This window comes from Diadema antillarum, unplaced genomic scaffold (assembly GCF_040938485.1).
Source record: "Diadema antillarum isolate AM-2024a unplaced genomic scaffold, OU_Dant_1.0 seq00000230_RagTag, whole genome shotgun sequence".
In the NCBI taxonomy this organism is placed as follows: Eukaryota; Metazoa; Echinodermata; class Echinoidea; order Diadematoida; family Diadematidae; genus Diadema; species Diadema antillarum.
Window position 1 is genome coordinate 9,220 of NW_027271280.1, and position 15,036 is coordinate 24,255.

The following is a 15,036-nucleotide window of genomic DNA, read 5'->3' on the forward strand; positions in this document are numbered from 1 at the left end:
CTTCACTGAATATCATGAACGCGAATGAACCCGAGCGAGCGGAGCGAGCGAGGGGGTAGGGGAGGGTGTGGCAGGGGGGTGTCCCCCCTCCCACGGCGAGAACTTTTTGCATTTTGATGTTGCAAATGGTGCAATTTGATGCATGTTTTTGCGCGTTTTATCGACGTGAAACAGTCCCACTTGTTTATGGTAGCAGTATATTTTAGTGTAGATTATTATTGAACAATTTGCCTATAAAATGGTATAATTTAGATACACTTGTTGTATTAATTCTCTTCACTGAATATCATGAACGCGACTGAACCCGAGCGAGCGGAGCGAGCGAGGGGAGGGTGTGGGAGGGGGGTGTGGGAGGGGGGTGTCCCCCCTCCCACAGTAAGAACTTTTTGCATTTTGATGTTGCAAATGGTGCAATATGATGCATGTTTTTGCGCGTTTTATCGACGTGAAACAGTCTCACTTGTTTAAGGTAGCAGTATATTTTAGTGTAGATTATTATTGAACAATTTGCCTATAAAATGGTATAATTCAAATACACTTCTTGTATTAATTCTTTTCACTGAATATTATGAACGCGACTGAACCCGAGCGAGCGGAGCGAGCGAGGGGGAGGGGAGGATGTGCGAGGGGGGCGTCCCCCCTCCCACGGTAAGAACTTTTTGCATTTTGATTTTGCAAATGGTGCAATTTGATGCATGTTTTTGCGTGTCTCATCGACGTGAAACAGTCCCACTTGTTTAAGGTAGCAGTATATTTTAGTGTAGATTATTATTGAACAATTTGCCTATAAAATGGTATAATTTAGATACACTTGTTGTATTAATTCTCTTCACTGAATATCATGAACGCGACTGAACCCGAGCGAGCGGAGCGAGCGAGGGGGTAGGGGAGGGTGTGGGAGGGGGGTGTCCCCCCACCCACGGCGAGAACTTTTTGCATTTTGATTTTGCAAATGGTGCAATTTGATGCATGTTTTTGCGTGTTTCATCGACGTGAAACAGTCCCACTTGTTTAAGGTTGCAGTATATCTTAGTGTAGATTATTATTGAACAATTTGCCTATAAAATGGTATAATTTAGATACACTAGTCTTCTTGTATTAATTCTTACACTGAATATCATGAACGCTGTCTGTTCAGCAATCAAACAGAAAAAGCATGCACACGAGGGTGTAGATAGGGGCATATCCCCTGTGGGAGGGGGGGGGGGGGGGAGGGTGTGGGAGGGGGGGGGGGAGGTTGTCCCCCCCCCCCTCCCACGATGAGAACTTTTTGCATTTTGATGTTGTAAATGGTGCAATTTGATGCATGTTTTTGCGTGTTTTATCGACTTGAAAGGGCACCACTGTTTAAGGTAGCAGGATATTTTGATGTGGATTATTATTGAACAATACTATTTGCCTATAAAGTGGTAGCATTTAGATAAACTTCTTATATTAATTCTTTCAATGAATTTCATGAACGCTGTCTGTTAAGCAATCAATCAGAAAAGACATGCACACGAGGATGTACATAAGGGATATTTCTCCTCCCACACGAAGGTGATTTTACATTTTCAGACCTGAAATTCAGCGATCTGGTGCAAACTTTTGATGCAATACTTGGAATTTTTTCTAGCTCCCCCCCCCCCCCAAAAAAAAAAATAACGGAAATAATATGGGCTTTTTTTTCACGGAAGTGTTAATAGCAAAATCACGGCATTTAGCTCTTATTCCGCGTGTGCATGTGTGTATGTACAAAGTCTATAACAATTGTCTAATGAGGTAGAGGGGGAGGGTGTGGGAGGGGGATGGCCCCTCCCGCTCGACGGAGCTTTAGCGTTTTTAAAATTGAAATAAAACGATATGAAGCACACTCTTTGTGGGAAATTCGGAAATTGTCATTCCCCTATAAAGTGTACTAAGTGTATAGAGGGGACCAATCAATGGGAGGGTGGCAAGATACCCCTCCCATATTCGAGGGAGCTTTTTTTTTTATACTGAAATTCAACAATCTGGCGCACACTTCTGTTGGAATATCTGGAAATTTGTCAATCAGAGAAGTGCAAGTCTGTGGAAGGAGACATAACAGGATGATGTGGGAGGGGATAACCCCTATTCTCCCTCCTATACGAGGGAGATTCTGTATTTTCTGATTGCAAGTTAAACGTTTTGGTGTACACATTTTGTGGCATATATTGGGATAACTCATAGTGTAGCTATAGTCTACTTGTATGCACAGGGCGGGGGGGGGGGGGGGGGGGCAATCAGGGAGAAAGCGTGGGAGAGTGCTATCCCCACCCTTCCCGTACGAGGGAGCTTTTGCCTTTTTAAAGTTGAAATTGAGAGACGGTGTATCTCGTATACACATATTTGATGGAATATTTGGGAAATAATTAAAAAAAAAATGATCGGGGGAACTGAGAGAGGAAAGGGTTGATTAAAAGGGGATATCCCCCTTGTACATGAGGGAACTATTGATTTTTCGGAATGTAAGTGATAAGTCTTGTGCACTCAGAATTATTCAGATTCTCAAGGGGGGGGGGGGCACCACCCCATCGCCCCCCCTTTTTTTTTTTTGCTATATACGCTGGTACTTAGACGGGAACTTTATGTAAGGGCGGAATCTTTGAAAATTCAAATTCATGGGTGTTGTGATTTTTTCCCCTATTTGTTTCCTTTTTTTCTTTTTTTCTTTTTTTTTTCACGAACCAAAAGTGTGTGTGTGTGTGTGTGGGGGGGGGGGGGGGGCTGCAGCCCCCCCCCCCCCCCCCCCGATTCCGCGGCCCCTGTTAGCGACACTTCTAAACTTCATTCAAGCAACCACTTTTTTTCCGCAACCAAGACTCAAGCTACAAGGACTAACAGAGCAATATCGCGCGCTCCCCATTTCCTCCTCGTTTGGTTCCATACAGAACGTTGAGGAGTATCTTGAAGAAGAAGAAATACTTATTATTACTAGTAGTTCACATGGGTATTGTAATATCAAACACGTCTTTGAGCTGTCGGTGAGAACGCACCTTTTTCCAACGGTATTATCGCTTGCATTGCCATTGTTCATCGCCAGCTGCCCCACACCGCACCATGGCCATGCGACAATGAAATGGGAGGCGGTATGAACGTGCTCTGACAATTTTCTACGTGTCGCTTTGTGATCGCTTCCTTTCGCCATGGCTTTCCAGCGTGTGCTTATCGTCTGTGCATGTTTCATCGCCTTTGCACCTTTTTTCAGCCTTGGTATGTCATGGATTGGCAAAATTTATGTGACTTTAATATTTAAATCATATTTTGCAGGCCACCGGTTGTTGCACAAAAGTTATGTGTCTAAATTACGCTACACAAAAAGATTTGGTTCCAAATGCATGAATACAGCAGTACAGTAGTGAGCAAATGGTCCCATACGTTGATTTCAGTGTACGGTACGGAGTATGTGAATGTGACGACGGTTTAGAGTAGATTGACGTAGCTAGACCTAGTTAGACTAGGTTCTAGTTGTATTAGGACTAACGTTAGGAGTAGGAGAGTGGATCGTATCAAATTTTTTGTGGCTCTGAATTCCGTATTCGGAGGAGAATTTTTTCCCCAAAAAAATATCAAATCTGTCCGTTTCGCGTAATACTAAAAATAATAATTAATATCACTTAGGGCCTACTGTAATTAGTAAAGTTTACAGTCACAGATCTATCACACAGTATCTATCATCATCGCTACAATAAGCACAAGTAGTGAAGTACAACCGATCAGATTGCTAGAAATTGAACCACATCAGTCTCAGATTATTGGAAGTGGAAAGTGCAAAGTGTCCATTTCAACTACAATGTTTGAAGTTGTCTGTGGCATACACTAGGTCTATATTGATGTGTGTAGAAACCTTTTCTATTGCATGTTTAGAGTGAAGATGCCAAAGTCTAGTCTAGTAGTCTGTACTGGACGTCTGCTACAGTAGTGACACTGACAGTTACAATTGTAATGTATTGCGTATGCCCACGAGTAAATTCAAACTGGTAGTGATTGACTGTATTGTATCATCAATTTAAAAGAACTAGATCTAATTCTGATTTACAACAATCATGTTTGTCTAATGTCTACATTGTACATGATAAATTTGTTGAACCAAGGAAGTTACTGTGACCATTTCCTCTTGTTTAATTCATAGCTGAAAGTTGCATTGGTGCAAGCTCAACAAATCAAGTGTACACCACAACAGATGCAGCCCTGTCTTCAGAAACTGTGTTCCTGGTGGAATTTGGGCTTACCTGCAAAAATGGTGTTTCAGTAAGTAGACCCTACAAACGTGTATTTGTTAGTACAGATAGTGTAGTTTCTATCTTCTTGATGTAAGAAATGATGCAAATCTTCTGTAAGCCGTGGTCAGGTATATAAACTCAGGCTGTCTCGCTTTTCTTTTCCTTTTTTTTTTCACCATGACCTAAGCCTTTATTGACCTTTTAGTCCTTAGTTGCATTGTGAAATGTAAAAGTTACTACATTTCAAGCTGTAGCTTTTTTACTTTGTCTTACCTTTTTATATCAAATGCAACTGTATGCATGCTAAACAATCCTTCATTTCGTTATGAACAACATAGAGTACAACCAGACGATAAAGAATGAATCAACTTCATTTTGCATCTTTAAAAACAATAAAAACTGGTGAAGCAACTTCATATTTCAAACATACACATTGTAGCTATTGTGTAGCTGATTATTTGATGTTATTCAAAAGAACAATATTTGTTATATTTTATCTATGCTCCTCCCATTCTCCATCTATTATTGTCTGTGATGTGTTTTGCAGAATCTTTTCCTGTATGCAGAGGTGGAAGGAATGCAGCTGCCTGTATCTAAATCTGGTGACAACAAATATCAGGTAAAATATCATAATATCTCATTTGTCACATTTAAGGAGTTTGAAATGATTCCCACAACACAATACATTTAGCCCCTTACTTACTTGGATGTAGAAACGTAAAGTGTTGCTTATTTGCCCCTCCAGGTTTCACTATCCCTCTGATATGGGCTGTACTTTAGGGATGGCTGTTCCAGTGTTTCTCAAGGATAGTTTTGAATTGATTTACACTTGTTGCTCTGACAGCTGCGTCTGGCAAGGAGTTCCAGTTGTTACAACTGCGAACAGAGAAGGACTTGTGGCGTAACATATATCTGGATCTGGGTTTTCTGACTTTCATGCTGTGGCCTCTGGTTCTGGAGCTATCTACCAATTGGAAAAATTTGTGTACATCAAGGTGATCAATCCCGTTCATGATCTTATAGATTTGTAGAACCTCTGCTCTTTGTCTCCTGTATGCAAGAGTCTCCAAACCCAGGGCTTCCAGTCTGTCTGGATATTCCACATCGCAAAGATGTGGAAGTTGACGTGTGGCTCTTTGCTGTGCTTTCTCTAACAAATCCTCATCTTTTTTTGACATTGGACACCATACCGAGTTGCAATATTCTAGTGTGGGTCTGATGATAGACTTGTAGAGTTTTACCAGAGTATCTGTATTTACTCAAATGCCCAAGGGCAATTCCACAGTTAGGAGAACATGACATCAATAAAAGAAATGTCTTCATTTTAATCTTTGATATAGGTATCAACTAATTCCATGGATGTTCAGAAATCATAAAGGTTTTTCAAATTTAGTAGATGTTATTGTATCCCCCGAACAGAGTTCGGAGGATACTATGGATTTGGCCTCGTTGCGACGCGTCCGCTGTGTCCAGCGGGTCCGCCGCAGAGATTTTCTTTTGATCGCTCTACTGGCTGCAATTCTTCTTCGATCATCTTCAAATTTGGCATGAAGGTGTATTATGGTAAGACGAAGAAGCCTATTGTTTTTGGTGATGGCGCCCTTGCTTGTTCCGTCTTTATACATGAAAAGGTAAATTTAACAGGGTCTGCTTATGTGTCCGACGCTGGACTTGTTTCTCGACCAATTTTTTTCAAATTTGGTATGTAAATGTATCATAGTCAAATCTATACACCTATGCCTATTGATAATGCTGCCCTCACTGTTCCACCTTTTACAGGGTCAAAGGTCACCCTGATCATTTCAAAATTTGCAGAAGTGCTTATTTATGCAATAACTTGATTGTTAGTCAATGAATTTTATTCAGACTTGCTAAGGAGATGTGTGGGTGGTCATTCTACATGAAGGACACAACAGTTTGTGGTGATGGCGCCCTCAGTGTTCCGACTTGGATGCCAATGCACATTTTTTGTGTGTGCTCTAGATATCAACCACATTTCTTATCAGATTTTCTTCAAATTTGGCAAGAAGGTGCATTATAGTAAAATGAAGATGCCCATATTGTTTTTGATGTTGGCGCCCTCGCTTGTTCCGTCTTTATACATGAAAAGGTAAATTTAACGGGGTCTGCTTGTGTGTGCAACGCTGGCCTTGTTTCTTGACCGATTTTTTTCAAATTCGGTATGTAAATGTATCATAGTCAAATCTATACACCTACACCTATTGATAATGCTGCCCTCACTGTTCTACCTTTTACAGGGTCAAAGGTCACCCTGATCATGTCAAAATTGGCAGAAGTGCTTATATCCACAATAACTTGATTGTTACTCAATGAATTTTATTCAGACTTGCTAAGGAGATGTATGGGTGGTCATTCTGCATGAAGGACACAAGAGTTTGTGGTGGTGGCGCCCTCAGTGTTCCGACTTGGATGCCAATGCACATTTTTTGTGTGTGCTCTTTCAGCCACATTTCTTATCAGATTTTCTTCAAATTTGGCAAAAAGGTGCATTATAGTAAAATGAAGATGCCTATATTGTTTTTGGTGGTGGCGCCCTCGCTTGTTCCATCTTTATACATGAAAAGGTAAATTTAACGGGGTCTGCTTGTGTGTGCAACGCTGGCCTTGTTTCTTGACCGATTTTTTTCAGATTCGGTATGTAAATGTATCATAGTCAAATCTATACACCTACACCTATTGATAATGCTGCCCTCACTGTTCCACCTTTTACAGGGTCAAAGGTCACCCTGATCATGTCAAAATTTGCAAAAATGCATGCTTATACATGTAATAGGCAATAACTTGATTGTTACTGGATTTTACTCAGACTTGCTAAAGAGGTGTATGGGTGGTCATTCTGCATGAAGGGCATAACAGTTTGTGGTGATGGCGCCCTCAGTGTTCCAACTTGGAGGCCATGTCACATTTCTTGTACATTACCTGTATATGCTGTATAAGCCACATTTCTTGTCGGATTTTATTCAAACTTGCTATGGAGGTTTATTGGGAGTTATTCTAGGTAACAAAAGTTTTCATTGCCAGCGCTCTCATTGTTAAAACTTTTATAGCATGACATGCCATATTCCTTGTATGTGCTATAGATATACATGATGTATACTAGCCTCATTTCTCATTGGATTTTATTGTATCCTGCGACAGTTGCCATATTATACAACATTCTGGTCTGAAAAGTAATCCAGATGGGGTATGGGACGGGTTCGGGGGATACATGTGCTCGATTGTGAGTGCTCTAGTTTGTTCTTTTCGTTGATTTTGCAAGATCTCAAACCATCATTTAAAATGTACGTGTGGGATTGGAGACAATCAAATTCACTTTAATGCAAATGACAGTGGATTCCTTTGATATTTTTTCCTCCAAGTTTTGTTATTAAGGGGAAAAAGATGAATACATTATGTACATAATCGTGGAATTACCCCAAGCTTGCTAGATTGTTAATATAGCAATGGTCTTATATGAATTCATAGATTGTTTTTTCCTCTAAAAAGTGTTTAATTTTTTATGTTTCTGTCAAACATTGAACTCTGTGTGCCATACAGTGATAAGAACACTACCATTACATCCATCATCACTGTGTATATCTATTTGCAATATTCCAGTATTATCAAAGTGTGTTCACTGTGTATTTGATGCATCATGCGTTACCCCGGGATACCGTAGTACCCCGGGGTACCATGTTGTGTAGCGCCACCTCACGTCCACTCGAGGACAGCCGCAGAGAAATGCATGCACTGTGTGTGTGTGTACATAGTCATTCCCATGCCACTGCATGTCATACTATGCATGCACGGTACGCTGTGCTACCAATAGCGTGTGCTTCAGTGCAGTGTAGTGCAGTTCAGTGGCTAGCGCGCGCTAGCTCCAGCACCAAAATAATTTCCACTTTTTGGCAACCCAGGGTACAACCTTAAAAAAAAAATAATTCAACAAAATGGCTGATTTTTATTTGGTACCCCGGGATACCATTTATGTCATCATTTTCTACTCGTTAGCATATATATCACTTCTTGTTCATTGTTTTGTACAATTTTTTAACATGATTTATTTGACCTTGCATCTGATTATTTCTTACAGCTCTTATCTTTTAATTTTGTATCTTTTTAATTATGTAGATATCACATCTTGTTTGTTTCTACATGTTCATTTCATACTCTCTCTTTTGTTGCTGTTGTATTATGTGATTTTTACTTGCAATATTTGCTATTTGTAACAGGGATCACTTGAAAAGCAGGCCCTTGGGCCCTGAATGTGACTACAATGTACTTTGTTCTCTCATTAAATATAACTGAGTAGATAAATAAATAAATAAATGTCTAAGCTCTGTTACCACTTCAGTGGCCTGTCATATACCTACTCTGATCATTTGAAAATTGTAGGTGAGCTGGACTGAGGAACATAAAAAGGCTCCATCTGGAACCTACAATGTCCGCATTTATGACGAAGAAGGATTCAGTGCACTTAGGAAGGTATGGCATTGAATTTCCTTGTATTGAGAAATGCTGTGTGGTGTCGTGTAGAGCCAAATACATCATGTGCATATTTTCTTTTACCACATACAAGTTTCTCTCATTGTATTTGAAATTCTAAGAAGTCTTCCTTTTACAGAGGAATTTGGACCAGTTTGAAGCTAATCAGAAAAGACAGAAACACAATTTACAAGCACAAAATAAGAATTTGATTTGAAAAAAAAAAATATTACAAGTAAGCAAATTTTGAAATCTTATAGATTCACTAACTTTTGCAGAACAGTTCCTGAACAGTTGATATGAATATGAGAGTTAGCTGATGATGTCATCACCTCACAATTTTCCGTTCATTGTGTGGAGGGGAAAAAATGGCAAAAAATTGAATTCTTGTGCTAAGAAAGGGAAAAGCATAATGGTATTTTGTGACTGAATGATTTCAATGTAATGATTAGTCAGATATGTTAAGATTTGAAACTGGGGCAGGACTGCTCTGGAACATAAGATTTGAAATTACAAGATTTTACATACAAACTCTATGGCTTGTGAGAATTAGAAAAACTTCACAATTTCATAACTTCCCTAACTTTTATCCAATTTAACCAAAGTTTTTTCAGTTGTGTTTGTGAAATTTACTCTTTTTCAGACAAACTTTTAACTTGTATAATCCTTTTTTTTAAAGCCAAAATTGAATTATGACAGTTTAATACCTATGAGTTATAAATATGATTTGTCTATTGTGGTTCGAAAAATGATAACCATGCTAGATTACTAGTCAATGGATGCTTTCTGAGACTGCTGGCAATGATTTTGAAATTATGAGAAATGATTTGAAGAGTGTGTAAGATCTATCAACAACTACAACAACAAAATTGTTGTTGTCATTCACAGGCACAAAGAGCAGGAGAAGAATCAAAAGTGAAGCCTCTTCTCACCATTCCAGCTGAGCACCCTGTAAGTATTGGCTTTACATTTGTATGTTCAAATAGGAAATGATCCAGTGTGATACATAGTGTGAATTTACAATGACCAGTGAGGTAAATGCATGTTTGCTTAGCATATATTTGTAAATGGTACAGGACCCAAACATCAACAACTGCCATTTCAAATGTCATTATCCTCTGATTTGCGAAAGAGTAGATATGACCATCTGTAGCATGTAATACCACAGAGTCTTCTTTAAGATGTTTGCCTGTAGAACTAGACTCTAAATAATCAATAAACTAATTTCAAACACATGTGTCCAAATTTTAAGGCAATTTCATCAATATGATATCTAGCTTTCTGTTGCTGGTGTGGTGGCAAAATAAGTGGAGAAATCTGTGTAGTCGTAATGGAAAAAAGAATATATTTAAAGCTGTGTGTAAGTACTGGCCCATACTTAAAACTCAAAATGAATACACAACTCCATTTGCATGTCATGAACAACTACTGTACAACTTTCTAAGTGATTTGTCCTCCTGGAGTATAACTCTCTAAGGATATAACCAAAAGATAAACTACATGTATTAGAACAACAGAAGAAATGTATGCCAGATAATTGTTTCTCTATCTGGATGATGGTGCTAGCATATTTGCACTCTGTGTGTCAAGCATAGTGTTGAAGAGGAGAATAGTATTTTTGTTTCGTTTTTTTTTTTTTTTTTGAAAGAAAGGAATCTTTCCTACTGTTTGCAAATTGACAATTACGTTCCACATGATTTCCCTCTTCCTCAACATGGAGAGGCTCCAGTTTGTCCCATTTCCATGATCATTGATATGTACCTGGACATGCAATATGTATTTTATAGGCATTTGAATACAAATAAATAGTGAAAAAATAAAAGTAAGATGTGTACATACTACTAGGTGTTTCAAAAAACATTTCCCACTTTTGATTCTTAATAATTCAAAAACTATATATCAGATAACACTGTCATTGATATGAGTGATAGCTGAATAGTGTACAATTTGATTGAAGGTGGTTTTAATATGAAAGCGTAAATAAGTTTCATGAAATCCATGATTAATTTCACAGTTAGGATCCAGACTTTGCTCTATTTTCAACCCTCTGTACAAAATTTCACTTTCCACAGGGGTCAATGGGTGTGTATGGGAGTGTGTGGTTAACACCCTGACAATGGTCCTGAACAATGGCCAGGGTTTGAATGCTTCATTATTCATTCATGAGAAATTCCACTATCGCAACTAGTCATTATTCAGCCTCTGGCAGTATCTGTGTAAAGTCAAACGCCTGTCGATACTGTCGTTGAGTCGCATCAGTGCTCTCCCTACTTCTGAAAAACAAAATTACAGTGAATACCTTCTGTTCTATCGTAAAGGTGGTGACAGGAAGTAAAGAAAATCAATTAGAGTATATTTACACTTGTGTATATGGAGACTTAAATAAATCTACTCTGAAACAAATCGCCCCAATGATAAATGCTGCTGAACTCTTCACCAAAAATGATCTCTTTTTATCGAAAAAGCAAAAAAAAATATCAGACTATTAGTAGACAGTTGTATTAAAATGAGGAACTTTAGATCATTTATGCTTATTTATATCCCAAATTTAGTGATATGTGAAGCAAAATTTGAAAATGAGTGCCAGCTGAAATGAAATGTGGTGTTTACAAGCACTTTACCGTGCATGAATTCAGACTAGCAGTGCCCAGGGGAATCCACATGAATTATTGATTAAGCATTCATGTGCCAGGGAGCGCCAGACTGACGCCTAGTCAACAGGTGGTTCAGGCATGTCCATTGTTCAGGGCCATTGTCAGCACACACTCACATACACATCATTGGTTCCTGTGCGAAGTTCAATTTTTGTACAGAGGGTTAAAATTTGACCAAAATCTGAAACCTTACTTCAAAATCAATCTTAGATTTAATGAAATTGATTTATGCTTTCACGTGCAAATCACCTTCAACCAAATTGTACACTATCTAGCTATTACTCATATCAATGACAATTTTATCGAATCAATAGTTTTTGAAATATTTATGATCAAAAGTGGGAAATATTTTTTGAAACACCTAGTATAACTAAGTATCATAATGGGAATGGAGAGACTGTGCGTTTACTATAGTTTTCAAGTGTCACCAACTCCCTGAAAAAGAACCTGGGTTCACAGCACATTTATTAAAAAAAAATTTAATGTCGCTTTAGAATCATTCCTTGAAGAAAAAGCTTTGAAGAGTACATTCTACTACTGTGTGATATGAATTGTTAAGAAATTTAAGGATTTGCTTTTCCTCGAAGCATTTTCATAAATGTATTTTAACATTTTACATTAAGGTGTACAGTGGACTCCCGTTATAACGAAGTCCTCGGGACCGGCAGTTTTTTTCGATATATTGAAATTTTGTTATAACCGAACAAATAAACAATAAAAATATGTAGAGCCGATAATGTTGCGGCCTGAATTTTTATTTTGTTGTAAACAAAATTTCGTTATAACCTTGTTCGTTATTATGGGAGTGCACCGTATATTGTATGTACATAACTATATGTGACTTTTGAATTGTTTTTCCTAATTCCTGTTTCCAGGGTGTGTCCAAGGGACCATGGGTCAGCACTGAACTCGTTGCCACAGCAGTAGCAGGACTTGTTTGGTATACAGCATACAGTGCCAAGAAGAATATACAGTCATAACAGTGATGGAGACACCGTAGATCCTCCCCTAACCCTCTTTCTAAAACAGATAGTCAACATAGTTTGCATAGGCTATCAGTAATTTCAAGCATTGTCTCAGCAATACTAGGATTAGCAAGTATAGGGTGACATGAGTTTGGATGATTGTGTTTAATGAGCATACCTCTTAAACTGGGTTTAGATTTTATGAAGTGTCAATTGTGACATCTATGTCATTTTGAGGTCAAGATAAAGAAAAGCCAATATTTGTTTGTAGTGAATGCTGACAGGTTGTATTGGATTTTCATCTATGTTAAAAAATGAGAATGTTATTTCTTCCGAAGAACTCAAGGCATTTTTGTGTATACACTGTACACATATTTGAAGCCAACTAGGAAAAAATCAACTTACTCTTGACCGTTGTAAGTTTGAAAGACATTTCAACATCATAAAGACATAATCATTACTAACTTGGTTGAAAAGTGAGAAATTCTCATTTGAATTGATCTAATACAAATGACAATTATATGAGAGTTACCTGATATCCAGATGGCAGACTTAAGTATTTTTTTTTCCACATTTGACTGTATTGTATAAGATATCTCTGTCATACTTCTTGTTGAGCAACATCCCAAAAAACAGTGATTTATATAAAGTGGCTTCAAGAATTTAGAATGGCTTCCTCTCTTTTCAGGCACAATGTTCATACAATAAACACTAAATATGAATTATCCAAAAGTTTACTGTCATTCCTATGTACTGAGTGAACTTTGAGAAGAAAGAACAATGAAATTCCCTTTGCTATGGAGTCCCAAAATATATGGCTATTTAGAGGTACGTGTGAAATGACAGGGTGCTTGAATAATATGTGTTGCAAAACATGAGTAGAATAGATGCACAAATGAAGAGGAAGGGAGTGGAATAAAAAAAGTACTCCTGAAATTGGACATGTGCATTTATTTGTCTATTTCTAAATTATCAACAGTTGACTAACAGAATTTACAAATATAAAGGCACTGCAAAATATTATGGTAGCTACAGTTATCTCAACATTTAGACAAATCATGAAAGACTTGATATTTGATACCAGATATGTGTGTGTGTGTGTGTGTGTGTGTGTGTGTGTGTGTGTTTGTGAGTGCTTGGATCAGAGTAGCAAGATTTCATGCAAAACACTAATATCTCTCTGTATATTATTTTTATGTATTTTCCCTAGTTTTGTTATGGACATGGGTATGAGGGATTCATTTTTAGTAGGGCCTACATTATTTGTAAGAGGTGAAACATAAAGGTGTGCATAGAAAGGAAATAGAGCCCTCTTCCACGTGTGCATGGGTGTGCACACTTGAAGATGTTGGCTCTCTTGGAAAGGCGAAATAGTTTGATGTAACTAGTTAAAGCACTCGGAAAGTACAGCCCTCCACCAAGCAGCTCATTTCCACCCATGTTGAAAATCCCCAAATTTCCCCAGTATAGAAGCTTTTTGTTTTATTAACGTCATCAGCTTCTAGCTGTTCAACACCTGAACAGAACACGTGCTGTAGTGCATGTATGCAAACCTCAAATACGCGCAACTTGAACTCCCAAGTTCATTGACCCTATCTACCGAAAGAAAAGAAATCCTTCAAAAAGTTGCAAATATTCCTGGAACACTGCTTACATTTAATCATCTGTTCCTTGTGATATACACATACCTATACAGTGTACGTGTATTTACAAGCAAAGACCTAAAACTGTCAAAAACAATGAAAATAAAAAACAAAAGTGGGACATAAATAGGATTCCAAAAATAGAGAAGGGAAGGGGAAAGGAAAAGAGGAGAGAGAGAGAGAGAGAAAAATGATCAACAAAAACAGATAGATAGATAAAAAGAGTGAGCAGGAACAGAGGGAGAAAGAGGAGGGAGATAGAGAAAAACGAAGGCAAACTGCTAAATCCTGATTTCAAGTTTCAACACAAAACATCTGCATCTCCATTTTATATCGCGGTATTAATGAGCAATGGGGAAGGCTCCCTATTAGGAGCAGTATAACAGCAAATGAAGTATTACTACTGGTACGTCCCAATGTACATACTTTTCATCTATGACAATAATATCCGTGTAAGATACATCAATATCAATTGATATTATCATGGGGGGAAATTACTTCAGGATGCAAATCATTTGAAAATGTGATGAAAGATGCAAAAGATGATGATTGCTCTTTCCTAGACGCCAATTTTTAACACATTCATGAGCTCCCGCCTCCCGTCTGGGCCCTATCTTATAAAGCCTTCAAATCAATCACGAGTCCTCAAATCAATCGCAACTTGCATTGCAGCTCACAAGAAACTTGTGATTGATTTCTATCACAAGTCCTTATAAGAGACAGGCCCCTGAGCTAGCTATCAGGTAGAGGTGGCGCTCTACTGGTACTTCCCACGAAACAAGCTACACGATTGTACTGTCCAAAAGATACTGTGATTGTGTACGGTCGTGATATGTTTCGTTCAAAAGTGGGCAGTGGCCGCGATTACAGATAGCATGAACCACCCCCACGCATAACAGCCGACACACTGCAACAATACGCGCACACACGTTGTGCTTGCACTACAGAGGTGCACGAAACAAGTACAGCCGTAGCCATATCTTTCCGTACGTTCACCTGCTCACTGATCTATGGGTGTTCGGCACTCCATTGAAGTGTGTATGTTGCGCTGAATGCCTAGCGCCTT

General features: G+C 38.4%; 1 protein-coding gene across 1 annotated transcript; it reads left to right on the forward strand.

Moving 5' to 3' along the window:
* Positions 1-3,123: 3,123 nt before the first annotated feature.
* On the forward strand, positions 3,124-13,031 carry LOC139729253 (translocon-associated protein subunit delta-like). Its single transcript, XM_071640184.1, has 6 exons — positions 3,124-3,213; positions 4,133-4,251; positions 4,771-4,842; positions 8,619-8,708; positions 9,597-9,659; positions 12,238-13,031. The coding sequence occupies exons 1-6, from the start codon at positions 3,147-3,149 to the stop codon at positions 12,340-12,342; spliced, it is 516 nt and encodes a 171-aa protein (XP_071496285.1). The 5' UTR covers positions 3,124-3,146; the 3' UTR covers positions 12,343-13,031.
* Positions 13,032-15,036: the final 2,005 nt, after the last annotated feature.